The 18,273-nt window shown below is 44.1% G+C and overlaps 1 protein-coding gene across 2 annotated transcripts in view; it reads right to left on the reverse strand.

Annotated features, from left to right (window-relative positions):
* Positions 1 to 286: 286 nt before the first annotated feature.
* kpnb3 (karyopherin (importin) beta 3) overlaps positions 287 to 18,273 on the reverse strand; it is a 75,374-nt gene continuing 57,387 nt past the window's right edge. For both annotated transcript variants that reach the window (XM_072476102.1, XM_072476101.1), the window contains exons 17-26: positions 16,482 to 16,603; positions 14,870 to 14,966; positions 13,920 to 14,092; positions 12,185 to 12,296; positions 11,935 to 11,990; positions 11,600 to 11,722; positions 11,282 to 11,501; positions 6,920 to 7,148; positions 2,435 to 2,576; positions 287 to 1,269 (exon numbers count right to left, since the gene is read on the reverse strand). In XM_072476102.1, the coding sequence (XP_072332203.1) occupies positions 1,183 to 1,269; positions 2,435 to 2,576; positions 6,920 to 7,148; positions 11,282 to 11,501; positions 11,600 to 11,722; positions 11,935 to 11,990; positions 12,185 to 12,296; positions 13,920 to 14,092; positions 14,870 to 14,966; positions 16,482 to 16,603 (1,361 nt within the window). In that variant the 3' untranslated portion in view covers positions 287 to 1,182. The remainder of the gene's footprint in view (positions 1,270 to 2,434; positions 2,577 to 6,919; positions 7,149 to 11,281; positions 11,502 to 11,599; positions 11,723 to 11,934; positions 11,991 to 12,184; positions 12,297 to 13,919; positions 14,093 to 14,869; positions 14,967 to 16,481; positions 16,604 to 18,273) is intronic.

Here is an 18,273-nt window from a genome sequence, read left to right on the forward strand (position 1 = left end):
TCCACGCACGAAGTGTAGTGCCATTCTCTCGCTCCTGGCTGCTAGTGCCACAACGTCACGCAACCCCTGCTCTAAAGTTTGCACATCCCAACAAACTACTTCAAATTACTCAAGAGCGAAAATGTCACTGTTTCATAGTTGCCAGTCTGCGTTTCCTATAAAACATACAACATACACTGGGATGGAGCAGCAATGCACTGAAATGTGAGCGAAAATCATTTCAAGCAATGATTTAAATATAAACCACGCACCTTTCGAATGTACATAAATCTGTGACACCAGACCATTTAATAATGCTACTTTTATTATTGCAAGTTTGAAGTTGCATAATAAAGCAAGGTACAATTACCAATTTGTCTAAGAAGTACCCCAATCTCGTTTCCCTCTCTCACTGATGGGATCAAATGAGCACTGCCAAAAGACTGTCCTTGTAGGAAGGTGGTATTCCACGACAGCCAAAAAAACCAAGTCACCGTGTAAATTCATCAACAGATCGGTCTGTCTGCAGGTGGTGGGACATCAATGAAAGCTGTGTTCGAGTTAATAAAAGGCGCACTTCACATCGATTTGCCATTGTAGCTTATCTTTTTCCGGACTGGGATGCGCCATTGAACACAGTAAAGAAATTCACATTTCAGAAACGTTTGCAAGACATCATTCAGTGCTCGGGGAAGAAATGGAAAGAGGGCGGGATTATCAAAACAACAGCACAAATGGGAGATCTTGCATGCTGCGCTTTAACCGGCAAGGGAGTCTATACCTACCTTGAAAAAGAAAACAAATCTCCACACTATTCAGAAGTACAATACTAGTTGTATAGAAATACCGTACCAGTTTAATGCATACCAACACTAGAGCAACTTGTTTCAAAATAGTTATGGTTGATATGAAAGTTTTTTGTTGTTTAAACTGACTGCATTTGTGCCATGTTCCGGTGGTGCAAGTAGAAAAATAACTATCAGTGCTGTGAGGAGGAGGGGTGGGGGCGCGATTATGAAGATATTCCTCTGTAATTTGCAGCAGTCTTAATACACAACCTACTGAACCACAGAGCTTCCTGGTACTCACTGCGGTCTGCATAAGTGACCCACAGAACAGTTCTCTCACAGAAGAGGGAGAAAAAGGACAAATCATGAATGATTTTTTTTTTTTTTTTTTTTGCATGTTAATATTTAAGGCCATTCAAGCAGTGTTCAACAGATTTTGTATCGCTGCCTGCTGGGCTTCATTAAGCGATGTCATGCACTCTGTCCACAGACCTCCGGAACCCTGAAATCAAAAGGAAAACCAGCCTTTCAGTAATTTTGACAGTATTTTCATTTCATCTAACGTTTTGGTGCATCCTACAGGCGCGTCCAGGACAGCACGGTGGCCCAGTGGTTAGCACTGCTGCCTCATGGCGCCGAGGGCCCAGGTTCGATCCTGGCCCCGGTGGTTTGTACATTCTCCCCGTGTCTGCGTGGGTCTCACCTCCACAATCCAAAGATGTGCAGGGTAGGTGGATTGGCCACGCTAAATTGCCCCTCAATTGGGAAAAAGTAATAATTGGATACTCTAAATTTATTTATTTTTAAAATACAGACATGACCCTCAAGTGAACAGCATTTTATTGAAGTGTACATCAAAGTAGAGAATACAAATTGCCGTGTTTTGAAACTGTTTTCGGAATGGACATGGTGTCTTTAAAATGAGCACATCTGAAGTATGTTTTTCTTTATTTTTTTTAGATTGCAGGTGGAGCCTTCATTGCCCTCAGGGACTCGCTAGGACATTTCACAGCCTACCGCATCTCTGAGAGGCGGGAATCCAGACCAGGTAAGGATGGCAGATTTCCCTCCCCAAGCAATAGGTTATTCAACAATCGATGATCATTGTGATAGTCACCATTACTAAGATTAATTAATAATAATCTTTGTTGTCACAAGTAGGCTTACATTAACACTGCAATGAAGTTACCGTGAAAAGCCCCTAGTCGCCACATTCCGGCACCTGTTCAGGTACACAGAGGGAGAATTCAGAATGTCCAATTCACCGAACAAGCACGTCTTTCGGGGCTTGTGGGAGGAAGCTGGAGCACCCGGAGGAAACCCACGCAGACATGGGGAGAACGTGCAGTCTCCGCACAGACAGTGACCCAAGTGGGAATCGAACCTGGGACCCTGGAGATTAGCTTTACATTCCACATTTATGAACTGAATTTAAATTCCACCAGCTGCTGTTATGGGATTTGAAGCAATATCTCCCAGAGCATTAGCCTGGGCCCCTGGATTACTAGTCCAGTTGATTACCATTACACCACCATCTCCCCTTAATGCAACACATGCATTCAGTTGAGACAACTTAGCAAACCAGTCAGTTTTAATAACAACACAATGGTAGAATTGAGAGGTACTTCATTTGATAACTAGTCGCAGTTATGCGCTAACATACTGACCTGGACTTGTCGAATTACATTAGCCAGCCGTTTGCTACAGGCGTCTTCATTCTTTATAGCTTCATTAGTGAGGCCATCTGCAATGATAGCAAACACTCTGGGAAGGCTGGAATTATTAGGTCCAAGGACAATCGGATTGTTACTGTGGAGAAAACAATGTATTTAAGCCTTAGATTGCAGCGCTTATTTGCTCTGAAATTCTTTACAGTACCAAAGTTTGCTACTCACTCAAACTTCACCAAACCAGTTGTAAAACAAATAACCAAATTTCTCTTTGTTCTGTGTGTTGTGAACTCGGTTCACCCACAGTATCAAAGAGTTTACGCTGAAACTCTACTCTCCGACACCACTGCGCTACTCCTATTCTGGTCTTTTGCATATTCGGATTTCCACTGCTCTGTCTTCACCTGCCTGGGCACCAAGGTCTGGAATTCCCTCCCTAAACCTCTCTGCCTTCATCAAAACAAAAACTTGCCTCTGGTCAATTTTGGTTGCCCATTCCAAAATCGTACATGGCTTGATCCCAAAATGTATCTGCCGTGAGTGCTACTTTAAAAGGCACTGCACAAATGCAAGTTGTTCAAACATCAGCTGCCTTACGTTTTGCCTGAATCAATCCAAATCATCGCTCCTTCAGCATAATGGTATATTAAAGATCCGTTTACTAAACCTGGGAAAACAGGACTGGTGTTGACCCTCCAGTGTAACTGGTTACACTGTGCTCTAGCACCATCTGGAGGCTCACGTGGATACACAGCAGTGATTAATGTTCAGTTACACACATACTGCTCACCCCCCGCCCCGCCTGTTTTCAGCAAATGGTGGCAGCAATTACAAAGGAGCTGCTTAAACTGCACTGGCCAGGTTGACTATCCCAGACAGTTCAAACTGCTGATAACTTAGCTCTCCTAATCCTCCCTCCGCAAGTCAGAGCAAATGACACAAATTTTTATCCCGTCCAATAAACAATTGGCAACCGATGTGCAAGGGCTCTAATGAATTGTGAGAAAGTACAAACAGCTCGTGTTAAATTCAGAGTCACCTCCCGCCCGCCCTCATCACAGCCTGGCCGTTTCCCAAACAGTTGCAGGACATCAATCTGGCGTGATTACTGGAACCGGGTCCCGTTAAGTGTTCATAGAATCATAACATTTACAGTGCAAAACAGTGCAGAAAGAGACCATTCAGCCCATCAAGTCTGCACCGGCTGTAGGAAAGAGCACTCTCCCCAAACCCACACCCTATCCTTGTAACCCTGTAACACGACCCAACCTTCTTGTACACAAAGTGGCAATTTAGCATAGCCTATCCACCTAACCCGCACATCTTTGGACCGTGGGAGGAAATCGGAGCTCCCGGAGGAGACACGGGGAGAACGTGCAGACTCAGCACAGACAGTGACCCAAGCCGGGAATCGAACCTGGGACCCTGGAGCTGTGCCGCAACTGTGCTAACCACTGTGCTACCATGATGTTGGATTGAAGAAAGGCAAATACCCATCAGTGACATTCGCCCGTGCTACATGGTTATCGATGCATTTGAGCGTCCAGTACATACAGCAGTCAAACCGCATTAGGTCAAACGGGTTAACTGTAAGCAGTGGCGACTGTACCCAGCTTCAGAAGCATTCAATCAACATTGGCTCGTGCCCTACCCTTCAAGACTTGGCAATCCAGAAAGAAGGAGCCTAATCTTTACACATTTTATAAGTTTTCATTTACAGAGACACCTACTACCTCAAACAACCACAGTTTCGGTCTACTCCTATATAACGGTGCACAAGTGAATTCTTAGTTAATGCCCATCACCTGAATACAATTAAACACCCAATTAATACACATAATAGTTCATAACACTAACATTCCTGGGGTAAAATTTCCTTGCAGGCTTTCGTGATCGACTGCTGAACCCCCAGCAGAAAGCTAATGAGCAATCGAGTTGTCGTATGAGGAACGGTTGAGGCCTCGGGGTCTGTACTCGTTGGAGTTTAGAAGGATATGGGGGGGATTTTTTTTTTTTTTTTTTTGAGGGGATAAAATCATTGGGTTATTGTGGGCGGGGGGTGAACAAAGTCTCAACAGATCAACTCAAGCCACACAGATCTGCTGGAGCCGGAGCCCATCGTTTGTTGGGACAATCTGCGACAGATACAGTCTCCTGTTCAGTTTGCTGTACCTCTTACGGGAAGTAGACACCGTTTGCTGCCGCGTGCCAGTTAAATGGACTTCAAATTATCGTAGAAAAAAAACAACCAGGCGCCTGGAGGAAAACCTGTCTTACCGCTGAGATGTCAGAGGTGGGAACGAACAATGCCCCCCCCGACAGCAATGCGCTAAAATTAATCTGCGACTGCCTCTCAAGGACAACCAGTGACTGGGTAAACACTGGCGACTCTCGTGAACGGACGGTCGGATACGAGGGGGGATCTCATTGAAACTTACAGGACACTGCGAGGCCTGGATAGAGTGGACATGGAGAGGATGTTTCCACTTGTAGGAAAAACTAGCAGCAGAGGACACCATCTCAGACTAAAGGGATAATCCTTTTAAACAGAGAAGAAGAGGAATTTCTTCAGCCAGAGGGTGGTGAATCTGTGGAACCCTTTGCCGCAGAAGGCCGTGGAGGCCAAATCACCGAGTGTCTTTAAGACAGAGATAGATAGGTTCTTGATTAATAAGGGACCAGGGGTTATGGGGAGAAGGCAGGAAAATGGGGTTGAGAAATATATCAGCCATGATTGAATGGCGGAGCAGACTCGATGGGCCGAGTGGCCTAATTCTGCTCCTATGTCTTATGGGCCTGCTGTTGTTCATGCACCAAAGTTCCAATAACTGCTTGCAAGAAACTCCCACTCCCCCTAAGCAGGTCCCCGATGGCTACGCCTAATTTTGCCTCTCATTCTGGTGGGTCTCAAGCTAGAATAAGAGCATTCAGGTTCAACTGATGGCAGGCGTCATTTGTGCTCGGTTAAGATACAGAGAGAATAATCGGGATAGTTCAGTTTTACTTTAGGGTTAAATCTGTACACTTGCATCCCCGGTTAATTAAAAATAAAAGAGGTTCAACTCAACCATAAGCATATTCTATGTTTCACAATATGCAGACTTTCGCATCAAAGGCAATTCAAGCAAATGGAAGGCAAGACCCCTGTCCTGATGGCCCTTGTGATCAGTCAGGGCTCTACAGCAGAATCCTTTTTATGTAAAAGGAGCTGCAAATGGAGACAAGTTGAATCTGTTATCTCTGGTAATAAATTATTTTTAGACCAGCAGTGGTGTTAGGCAAGAACGACTGTGGCACTTGCCAGAGCACTGGTTCATTATCTCCTTCCGGCTCTCCATCAACAGTTAGCCAGTCTTGAGGAGATGAACAAGAAACTTCCAACTTACTTGCTTCCCTCATCTCCTCTGCAACACAACTGGCACCAAGAAAAATTGATTGAGCCAAGCAAGGTGAGCAATAAGGCTAGGAAAGCAGACAACGTCCACTGAACACACTGACTTTGCAGATGAAAAGTTTTGTTGGCTGTTTCGTTTAAGGTAAAACTTTAGACACAAAGCTCGGACTTTAAAGTTGTTCTGATACCAACAAGGTGAAATCTCACATGACATTTGTAGTGCAGCGCTAACAAAAGAAAGCAAACCTATGTACAAATAGCAGAGTCATGCTGAGTGAGTAGATGTACTCTAGAAATGAGAGGACTCCTAAACACACTCAGCCTTCTGGACCCCATACGGAGTTCAACAATTTCAGATTGTAAACTCTGCCCGTTTACTTGGTCAGCATTTGATTCTGCTTTTCGCATTTACACCTCCACTGGACTCATCGGTTGCTTCTTTACTTGTTCCTTTACCATCCCGCTAGTGCCTTCAACCAACACCACTTTTTTCTATCATTTAATTTTTTCCTGCCTTCAACTACGTTGCAGACCTTCCCCCTTTTGCTCCCCACACTCCCTTTCCTAGTCACATCCCTAACATAGTCAAGTTCCGATGAAACGTTCCGACTGGGAACATTTCGCAATTTTACCCCCAGATGTGCTGCCAGGCCAGTGTGATTTTAGTCCTAAACTTCTACTGGTGTGTCGGACTGTCGGGGAACAAATTTTATAAGCTGCACAAGTTGACCAAAATTAATTCCAACAGTAGAATAAATGATCATCCTTTTAATCCCTGTAAAAATTAGCAGCCCCTTTACATAAAGGATCAAAAGTGACAGATCTCATCAACTTGCAGCTTCCGCAAGGAAGGTGAAGCAGAGGATAAAATCAGTAAACAGACATGTTGAACAGTATGTTGTAGAAGCACGCGACACATCCCTATTTGCCTGTGCCACCTCCTTGAAGGAGCTTTTCAATTTGTCCCGCGGGTCCTGCTCTTCACCCCTTCTTTGCAAATATCCCCTCATCTCAAGGATACTTCAAGTTATTACAAGTCACTTTTATATTTAGCTGGAATCAGAATTGTGTTGAGATATAAAACTTGCCTTTCAATAAGATCACACAAGTAAGTGAAAGTGTGGACTGCTTCCTCCTTGTCTTCATGCAGTGGTAGCCACGACAACCAGTGAGGCAGAACCTCGTTGACATTTACACATTCTGGTCTGCACTTCATGACCTTGCCTACTGCAGATATACAGTTTTCTGTTGCATTAATATTTTCTTTGGTTTTGGACCCTTCCATTTGAATAACACCCACCAGGAGTGGAATTGCCTCTGTTGGATAAGAACAAAAATAAACCTTTTTATTATTCTGTTTAGGAAGAGATCGGACCTACACCCCAGCTGCCCTGACCAACAGCACCCCCAGAATCCCCATGGAGGAAACAAGGCACCTTCTGATTATTTAATTGCTAATTCTGACCCTTGTTCTTTGCATTACCCACAAGCGTGCATTCTCCAGCAAGGGCTTACTAGATGCCAGCGATCAGGAACTGCGGCATCACCCCACCCTGCTTACCCAATCTCAAGCAGCCGACAGCACTCCGAGAATCACCTGGGACGCACAAATGAAGGATCAACATTTCAACTTCAGCATCCGATACCACAGGGAGTTTACCCACTAATCGGACTGTAATTGAACCAATACCACAGAAACATGGGGCGGCACAGTGGCGCAGTGGTTATTACTGCTGCCTCATAGCGCCAAGGACCCGGGTGTGATCCCGGCCCCGGGTCACTGTCAGTGTGAAGTTTGCACATTCTCCCCATGTCTGCATGGGTCCCACCTCCACAACTCAAAAGATGTGCGGGGTAGGTGGATGGGCCACACTAAATTGCCACTTACCTGGAATTTTTAAAAAACCACAGAACCACTGCGCACCGATTAGACTGAACAACATTTGACAACAAAACTCAATGCGCGTCCAATGGTCCTTTCAGTTCAAGCTTGCCCAAAAGATTAATACAATAGAACAAATTAAGATCAAATATTTTTTTAAAAATTTAAAATTCGAGTACCCAATTCATTTTTTCCAATTAAGGGCAATTTTAGCGTGGCCAATCCACCTACCCTGCAAGTCTTTGGGTTTTGGGGGAGAAACCCACGCCGACACAGGAGAATGTGCAAACTCCACACGGAGATTAAGATCAAATATAGCTGAACTAGAGATCACACTATACAATAAACACATCTGATAACCATGAAGTTCCACAGCTATGGTGCGAAATTCCCCCGCCATGGCACATTTATCTAATTTTGCGACAGCAGGATTTTGCCCATCAGAATAAATACATTACATGCAGCAGCTTTTAGTTATTGGCAATATAAATGCTTGGGGGTGTAAGTATTTATTGTCCTAATCACCAACAACCAAGCTAGGGGATCAACCCTGGATCAATGAACACCATCAAGCATATAGGAGGTGTCAATCTGATGAAGCTACAACACAGGACTACTTGCGTGCCAAACAGCATAAGCAGCAAGTAATAGACAGAGCTAAGCAATTCCACAACCAACGGATAAGATCCAAGCTCCGCAGTCCTGCCACATCAAGCCATGGTAGACCATTGAACAACTCTGGAGGGCGAGGCTCCTCAAATATCCCCAGCCTCAATGATTCGAAGAGTCCAGCGCATATGTGCAAAGAATACGCAGCATTCGCAACAACCTTCAGCCAGAAGTGCCAAGTGGATGATCCTTCTCTGCCTGCTCCAGAGGTCCCCAGCATCACACATATCAGTCTTCAGCCAATTTGGTTCACTCCATGAGCTATCAAGAAATGGCTGAAGTCAGTGCATTCCAGCAATAGTTCTGAAGACTTGTGCTCCAGAAATATCCGTGCCTCCAACCAAGCTGTTCCAGTACAGCTACAACACTGATATCTACCCGGCAATGTGCAAAATTTCCCAGATAGTTCCTGCGCACAAGAAACAGGACAAATTGAACTCGGCCAAATAGAGCCCCATCAGTCCATCCTTGATCATTAGCAAAGTGATGGAAGAGGTCAACAACATGGCCGGTTAGTTCAGATGATTAGAGCGCAGTGCAAACCGTAAGGTCGTGGGTTCGATCCCGGTACTGGCGAAGGGCACTCACCCGTCTTAAAAACAATCAAGCGGCATTTACTCAGCAATAGCCTGCTCACGGACGCTCAGTTTGGGTTCCACCAGGGTCACTCAGCTCCTGACCTCATTACAGCCTTGGTTCAATCATGGACAAAAGAAAAAAAAAAAAAGTTGAATGCCAGAGGTGAGGTGAGAGTGACTGCCCTTGACATCAAGGCAGCATTTGACCGAGTGTGGCATCAAGGAGCCCTAGGAATGGAGTGAATTGGAGTCAGGGGGGAATCTCTGCGCTGGTTGGAGTCATACCCGGCACAAAAGGAAGATGGTTGTGGTGGTTGGAAATCAATTATCTCAGCTCCAGGACATCACTGCAGGAGTTCCTCAGGGTTGTGTCCTCGGCCCCAACCATCTTCAGCTGCTTCATCAATAACCTCCATTCCATCATAAGGTCAGAAATGGGGATGTTTGCTGATGACTGCACAATGTTCAGCACCATTCATGACTCCTCAGTTACTGAAGCAATCCATGTCCAAATGCAGCAAGACCTGGACAATATCCAGGCTTGGGCCGACAGTTGCGCCACATAAAATGCCAGGCAATGGCCATCTCCAACAAGAGAGGATCTAACCATCTCCCTTTGACATACAATGGCATTACTATCGCTGAGTCCCCCACTGTCAATAATAATCTTTATTAGTGTCACAAGTAGGCTTACATTAACACTGCAATGACGTTACTGTGGAAATCCCCTCGTCGCCACATTCCAGCACCTGTTCGGTTATACTAAAGGAGAATTCAGAATATCCAATTCTCCTAACAGCATGTCTTTTTGGACTTCTGGGAGGAAACCCACGCCGAACCGGGGAGATTGTGCAGACTTTGCAGATAGCGGCCCAAGCCGGGAATCGAACCCAGGTCCCTGGAGCTGTGAGTCAGCAGTGCTAACCACTGTACAACCCATTCAGGGGTTACCAATGACCAGAAACTGAACTGGATTAGCCATATAAATACTGTGCCTACCCGAGTAGGTCAAAGGCTGGGGGTTCCGTAGAGAGCAACTCACCTCCTGAGCCCTTAAATTCTGTCTATAAGGCACAAATTAGGAGTGTAATGGAATACTCTCCACTTGCCTGGATGGGTGCAGCTCCAAGAAGCTCTACACCACCCAGGACAAAGCAGCCCGCTTGGCTGGAACCCCATCCATAAACATTCAAACCCTCCACCACTGACGAACAGTGGCAGCCGTGTGTACCACCTACAAGACTCAGTGCAGTAACTCACCAAGGCTCCTTAGGCAGCACCTTCCAAACCCACCATGTAGAAGGACAAGAGCAGCAGATAATTGGGAACCCACCACCTGGAGGTTTCCCTCCAAGTAACTCACCATCCCACTTGGAAATATATGGCCGTTCCTTCACTACTGTTGGGTCAGAATCCTGGATTCCCTCCCTAATAGCACTGGGGTGTACCTACACCTCAGGGAATGCAGCGGTTCAAGGCGACAGCTCACCACCACCATCTGAAGGGCAGCTAGGGATGGGCAATAATCCTGGCCTAGCCAGTGATGCCCACATCACGTAAATTAATTTTGAAAAAAATGTTACCTGGCACAAAACTGCTTGGTTAAAATATTTGGTCATCTATCGTAAAAGTGATAGTGATCCAACGTATTCCATGCAAGGATAAGGCTGCAGGGTGAGTAAATCAATTAAGATTGTAAATCACAAAAACCCTGATCACTATTATCCACTACGATTTACAATTATACGGAGCCACTTTTGAAACAGGCTCGTTCCCTCGTGCATTAAAGTAGAAAAGGAAAGGTCACACACTGAATAAGGTTACAGGAAAATAGTAATAATAAATATGCACCATCTAGGTCACCTCTGGCTTTTACAAGAGAGTTGCACTTTTGCGGTCAGGATGAAACCGAACAGCATGTTTCAGATAAGGCTGTTACGCCGTTGTGGAAAACAGCTCAGGATCCAGCACACCAATAAATCGAGCTCCAAAATAGCCAGTCACAGTTGAACAATTTTAAGTTTCCACCCCTCCCCGAGGGTAAACATGCCGAAATTCGATAGGAAGCTTTTGTAAGCAACAGACATAGATTAGAGCTATTAACTGCTCATGATCTGTTTATTGTCTGTTGAAGCAACGCTAAAAATTCCGACAGCATCCTGAAATTGAGATATCATGTCAATACATATTATAAAGGTGCACAGCTAAAAGAGCTTGAACACCACATGCTAGGTCTCTGCTTTAATCCCACACTGTTTCTAACTTTTTTGCTTTTGTGATTCAACCGTATAAAACGGAAAACCGTAACCCATTAAACCTACCAGTACAGAATGGCCTGTAATTCTCTCCACCAAACTGTGCCATAACTCCAACGCCATATGCTGCTGCTTGTCTGACCTCAGGACTGTTGTCACAGATGTATTGCAACATGGGCCTCAGGAAGTACTCTGCATATTTAAAGGAGGTAGGACTGCAATGCTCAATTACGTCATCAAAGATGCACAAACCCCACTGCTTGTCTGCCCAGGGCCTGTGTGGACACTACAGAAATGAAAAGTATGCATCAGCTAGAAAACATTGGGAGAATTGGGAGTCAATGCCAAAAAAAAGTCTGGAAAACTTTGTTGCTTTAAACTTACAATTAGATTGACTATTAGTGGTAGAATTTGCTCAAACCACGGCAGCACTTTGTCTTTGTAACAGCTGAACATTGAGTGCAGGACGTCCGAAATTTTAGTCAAGATGTAAACATCACTATCATCCTATAAGCAATTAAAACACCGCATTACACACACGCGCACACAGTTTAAAGAAGCCAGAATTCATTCAGAATTAGCCACGGTAATAATCAGAATCAAAAGATCCTAAACATTTCTTTCCTCGCCACCAAATTACTTTGTCACTGGAGCGATGTTACAGCAAATAATTGCCAAGATAATTTAGCACAATCTATAATATGAATATAAAATATTACTTCATCTTGTAAATTTTCTTCAACTTGTTCATCGTAGTCTTCATCTTGTCTTTTCGCTAAAGGCAGAAAACACAATGAACAAATTGCAGTGTTATAAATCTAGTCAAAGCCCTTGCGAATAGAACGTGAGAGGAGGAAGGGCGAAGGAAAGATAGAGGTGATAGAACCACGCACAAAACATCATAAAGAGTGACCAACGCTAGACCTTTCTTTTTACAAGTTTAGCTTTACAGGTGCACCACACGGTTACCTTGTCTCAATTCTTGATTTTTGAAGTGTTCCTCCAATTTCCCCTTCATAATGTTTCCTAGTTCCTCGAGGTGTTCCTTGTTTAAGCAGCCTTCACCCATCAGCTCTATACACTAAAGAGAGAGAAACATGCAACAACTGCGTAAATAAAACATTGCTTTTTAAAAAAAATAAATGGAAACATCGCAATCAAGTTAGTTACACTTCAGCCATTCCAAATAAGTGACTCAAGCTTTGCTCTTGCTCCTGTATTTATAGCGATCTGACATTACTGTCACTATTCGGGGCATCACCAATCTATTTTCTCTGCACAGGTGGATTGCCTGCAGGTTCATTTGCGCTGCTAGACACACTGCAGCTGGACCTGTTTAATCATGTTTTGGGATATTTTGAGAACTTTATATTTTAAAAAGGCATCAGCTGTGTTTGGGGAGGGACAGTGTAGGGTGAGCAGTGGATGCAGAGGCAAGAAGCTTTTAAAATGCAGGATGGCCATTCCTGTTTCAGCACAGATTGTAAAGAAAGTCAAATTAATCAGCATCAGCTGATCGTTCAGAAAGATGAAGACAAGGTGAAGACAAAACACTTCTGGTCTTTGAAGGCAAGCAAGATTTACACTGGAAGAAACGCCACCCTGGTCCTACATAAAGGGCCCACCATAGTGGGCTTATGCATACAAATTCTTTTTTCCCCTAAATTTAGAGTGCCCAATTCATTTTTTTCCATTTAAGGGGCAATTTAGCGTGGCCAATCCACCTAGCCTGTACATCTTTGGGTTGTGGGGGCGAAACCCACGCAAGCATGGGGAGAATGTGCAAACTCCACACAGACAGTGACCCAGAGTCGGGATCGAACCTGGGATCTCAGCGCCGTGAGGCAGCAGGGCTAACCCACTGCGCCACCGTGCTACCCCTGCATATGAATTCTTAATGCTTGTGTAATCGTATAGTGTAAACTTTGTTCACATACTCTTTGTCTCCCTTGATATTCAATATTCAGTATGTTTTAGCTGCCTCATTTCACAGTGGATAATGAACTAAATGAAGGAAGGTGTTGCAAGTTGGAAAGCTAAAGCAAAGACTGTTCAAGTAGCAGCTAACAATGCAGACTACAAGACCTTGTAGCAGCAGAATCCATTATGCTTTCTTCAGGAGAGAGATCTTTTGGTTTTTAGACACTATGAAACTAAGGGATATGGGGATAGTGAAGGACAGTGGAGCTGAGGTTGAAGAGTGATCCTACCGTATAGCAGAGGGGCTCCAAGATCGAAATTGCCTGTTCCTAGCCCAATTTTGTTTTCACGTTACGCTCCTCCATATTAATAATAATAATCTTTATTAGTCTCACAGGTAGGTTTACATTAACACTGCCATGAAGTTACTGCGAAAATCCCTCAACACACTCCGGCGCCTGTTCGGGTACACTGAGGGAGAATTCAGAATGTCCAATTCACCTAACAACACGTCTTTCGGGACTTGTGGGAGGAAACCGGAGCACCCGGAGAAAATCCGCGCAGACACGGGGAGAACGTGCAGACTCCGCACAGACAGTGGACCAAGCCGGGAATCAAACCCGGGACCATGGAGCTGTGAAGCAACAGTGCTAACCACTGTGCTACCGTGCCGCTCTGAAGGATACTATCAAATATACTTTGATATGGATCTTTAGAGGCATCCAATTCTTTATCATGCAAAACAAATGTAAACAAATTTTAAATATGCGACACAAAAGATTACCTTTGCAAACGAATGCATAATTTCAGAAAGGACGTCAGAATCTGGCTCTGTACCGATTCCTTTGATGAGGGAGTCACACATAAAATGCCACATTTGTGTCACATACTCAGGTCCTTGGACGCGGGCACATTCAAGCAGCAGAGGCATTGATTCAGCCGCAGCTACACGAACACGTTTCACAGTCAAGGAAGAATGCGCAATATTAAAAAAATGTAAAAACACAAATTGAACTCACTGCCAAGAGGATTAGATATTAAATTCATAACTTGAAGACACATTCCTCCCCACTCCGAGTGTAGGGGAAGTCTCCGTTTAATGCCTCGCCCAAAAGAAGTACCTCTAACAGTGCAGCACTCCCTCAGTACTGAGCTGCCTGGCTCTTGAGCTCGAGTTTTGGAGTTTGACTTGAATCTACAACCTCCGACTCAGAGGCATGACTGTTACCAACTAAGCCACAGCTGATACCTGGTTCTAAATTAACTATCGCATGATGTGGTTGGAATGGTCTTTCACCACATTTGTTTAAACAGATAAAGGCACTAAACACCAATTTTTCATTTGAATTCTCGACACAAAGCATACAGTGACTAAGTTGTCCCAACATAACACTCTTGTATAGAAAGTTCAAAAATATACCACTCAGTTGTATATTAAAACACTTTGCGAATATCATAAAAACACATTTTTAAAGAGGAACAGGACTTCCAATTTCATTTTGTTCAAGAGCTGTTAGCCCATATGAAATGGACACGTCATGAAGCGAGTTTGTCATTGCTATTTGCTTCAATATAGACACCTAACTTTGACAGTTTTTATACACTAATTTTATATTCCACTTCTAATAGCTACCAGATGTCTCCAGCCTTTTGAAGTGCAGTAACTGCTGAAATGTAGGAGCCAAATAGGTGATCTAAAAAATAATTACAATCAAGCTTCGAAAAAAAGGATATCGTCGTGAAAATAAAACTTAAGAAGTGGAACCATCAGTTTCACCACTTGCTCAGTATACTCGGCAAACCCTTCCTTTAACTCTTTCGCATAACAAACCTAGGGGCAGAAATCACAATTTGTTTGTACATTCAAATCGGCAGAAAGAATTCAGATCATTACTAAAGCAAAATTATCCGGGTTAAATGAAAACATTTACTTGTAACTTTAACTAAGTGACCAATTATATTATGTAATGGGCAAATGTAATGATAGCAATGCTGATTTGCTAATAGAGTTGCTGAAAGATGCAATAATACTGGCTGGTTGGCATTGGTCAAAATATTTAACAGGACACATGACTCCAGCAATTAGTTATGGGTGCGATCTACCGGCCATGCCAGGCCCCCTTCACCCAAATGGAGGCGCGAAGTGGCGGGTAGATGCCGGGAGAGGTGCTTTCCAGGTTTTACTCGGTCCGCCATGCCTTGCAAGATGTAATGGGATCTCACGAGGCATTGCAATCTGAATTCCACCCACTCGGGGGGGGGGGGGGGGGGGGGGGGGGGTGGTGGAAGAGGGAGATCATCAGTATTTGACAATCCTGCATTTTAGAGGGAGTTTCTGTGAAGAGAGAAAGTTAATGGTTTAGATCAGAAAACTAACTCAACTCTGTTTCGCTCTCCACAGGTGCTGCCAGGCCTGCTAAGTGTTCCCATGATTTTCTGCTTTAATTCAGATTGCCAGTATTTTGCTTTGTGTGATAATGTTAGGGGTCAATGACCTTTAATCGGAACTGGAAAGGGTTGGAGATTTAATGGTTTTTAAGCAAGAACCGTTGCCAGAGTTGGAAAGGGGAGAATGACACTCCCTGACTGGGTGAACGGCAGGAGTGATGAAATGACAGAAGGAATGGTGGCTCAAGGCAAAAGTGAATGTTTATGGGATAAATAAACAAAATATTTGCAGCATTCAGTTATTTTAATAAAAGGAGCCCAACAGTGTTGAATGTACATTTCTACTTCCCTAACAGCAGGCCTATGTTTCAGCCAGTTAGTAGACTCTTCTAATCTTTTATTTGTATCTTCAGTACTTTTAAAATTATAACTGCACTCCTAAAAGTGAAAGGGTTTACATTGAAAAGCACGTTTTTCAATTAACATTCTTTAAAAAAAAAAAAAAATCCTTTTTCACTAATTATGTTTTTAAAAAAATTTCTAGAATACCCAATTCATTTTTTTCCAATTAAGGGACAATTTAGCGAGGCCAATCCACTTACTCTACACATCTTTGGGTTGTGGGGGCGAAATCCACGCAGACACAGGGAGAATGTGCAGACTCCACACAGACAGTCACCCGGAGCCGGGATCGAACCTGGGACCTCGGCGCCCTTAGGCAGCAGTGCTAACCACTGCACCACCGTGCTGCCCTCAATTGACATTCTTTGCATGAATCTAGAGGGATAACAACTTGCTACTGGGCCATAATGTAGACACAGAATTTTACTCAACCTTCAATGTTTAGCTGAACCTGATGTTAAATCTCTTTCAAGAAATTGCACATCAGTGCTCTGAAACGCTTTGCTTAAAAAAGTTTAACATGGGCTACATTAACAGAAGCAAAACTACCACTTACCAACATTTGACAAGCTGTTGCTTTCTCCTCAAGCCCCGCTGTTTTGATTCCAAAACTCTGCTGATCTCCAAGATTTACAAATTCCCAGCCATCATCCTCACTCATGTTCTCCATATCCTGTGCTAATAAAAGTAGTAAAATGTACTTTATACACTGTTCAACAGCTTGCGCATTATTTTTAAGGCAGTAAACACATCTCAGTGTTCTCACAGAATTTACCATGAGCCACATAGAGAGATACTAAACATGCGTTTAAAGCTTAGTCAAAGAGGTAGGTTTTAAGGAGCGTCTTAAGAGGTGAGAAAGGGGGCAGCACAGTGGTTAGCACTGGGACTACAGCGCTCAGGACCTGGGTTCAAATCCCGACCCTGGATCACTGTCCGTGTGGAGTTTGCACATGGGGTTTGCACATTCTCCCCGTGTCTGCGTGGGTTTCACCCCCACAACCCAAAGATGTGCTGGTTAGGTGGATTGGCCACACTAATTTGCCGCTCAATTGGATAACAAAATGTTTAGAGGCAAGAAACTTGGGGATGGGGTGGGATGAGGGGAGAGAAATTCTCAGGTAGCTGAAGTCATCGTCGACAATGGTGGAAAGTTGAGAATATGTGGGCAAGTAGAATTATAGAATTTACAGTGCAGAAGGAGGCCATTCGGCCCATCAAGTCTGCAATGGTCCTTGGAAAGAGCACCCAACCTAAGCCCACACCTCCATCCTATCCCTGTAACCCCACCCTTTGCACACTACAGGGCAATGTAGCGTGGCCAATCCACCTAACCCGCACATCTGTGGACTGTGGGAGGAAATCGGAGCACCCGGAGGAAACCCACGCAGACTTGGAGAGAACGTGCAGACTCCACACAGACAGTGACCCAAGCCAGGAATCGAACCTGGGACCCTGGCGCTAGGAAGCAACTGTGCTAACCACTGCGCTACCATGCTCCCCACGAGTACAAGAGGCAAGACTTGAAGAAGTGCAGGGGCCTGGGGCAGCAGTAGGTTAGAGATGCTATTTAAACACAACAGTACTTATATATTTTAAAATGACTGATGTGACAGTGCTGTTAAAACTTCAATTTGTGGGACATTAAACCCAAGGCAAACATAAATAAACAGACACTCTTGCAGTGCGACAATGGTAGGTCTAGGGGATTCGCTCAGAGGCAGGCAGAGTTAGGCTTTGATTTGCAGGGTTATTTGTAAATCTGCAGTGATCTTGCCCAGTAGGCCTCAAAAAGCCATAATTTGTTTCATCCCGAGCCTTGGGGATAATATTCACCAGGGCAGTTCAGGCATAAATAAATAGTTTACAAGGATCAAGTAAATCGCCATTAAGTATAATTGGCATACACTAGCATGGAGTTTTTGGACTGTTTCTGTACTAGCGCTATTACAAAATGTTTATATCTGCTTGCCCGAAGCACCATTACAAATACTCAAAATAAAAGTCGGTGGATCATGGCTTATCAAATAGAAAAGCACAAAGACTGTATAGATATATTATTTTTATTTAAAAAAAATAAAAAAATTTGGAGCACTCAATTCATTTTATTCCCAATTAAGGGGCAATTTAGCGTGGCCAATCCACCTACCCTGCACATCTTTTTGGGCTGTGAGTGAGACCCACGCAGACACGGGGAGAATGTGCGAACTCCACACGGACAGTAACCCGGGGCCAGGGTTGAACCCAGGTCCTCGGCGCCGTGAGGCAGCAGTGCTAACCAGAAAAGACTGTACAGTTACTCGGTTCACAGCCTACTTTCAAAATTCAGCCCTGGAGAATGGGCGAGG

This window comes from Scyliorhinus torazame, chromosome 15 (genome assembly GCF_047496885.1).
Source record: "Scyliorhinus torazame isolate Kashiwa2021f chromosome 15, sScyTor2.1, whole genome shotgun sequence".
Lineage (NCBI taxonomy): Eukaryota > Metazoa > Chordata > Chondrichthyes > Carcharhiniformes > Scyliorhinidae > Scyliorhinus > Scyliorhinus torazame.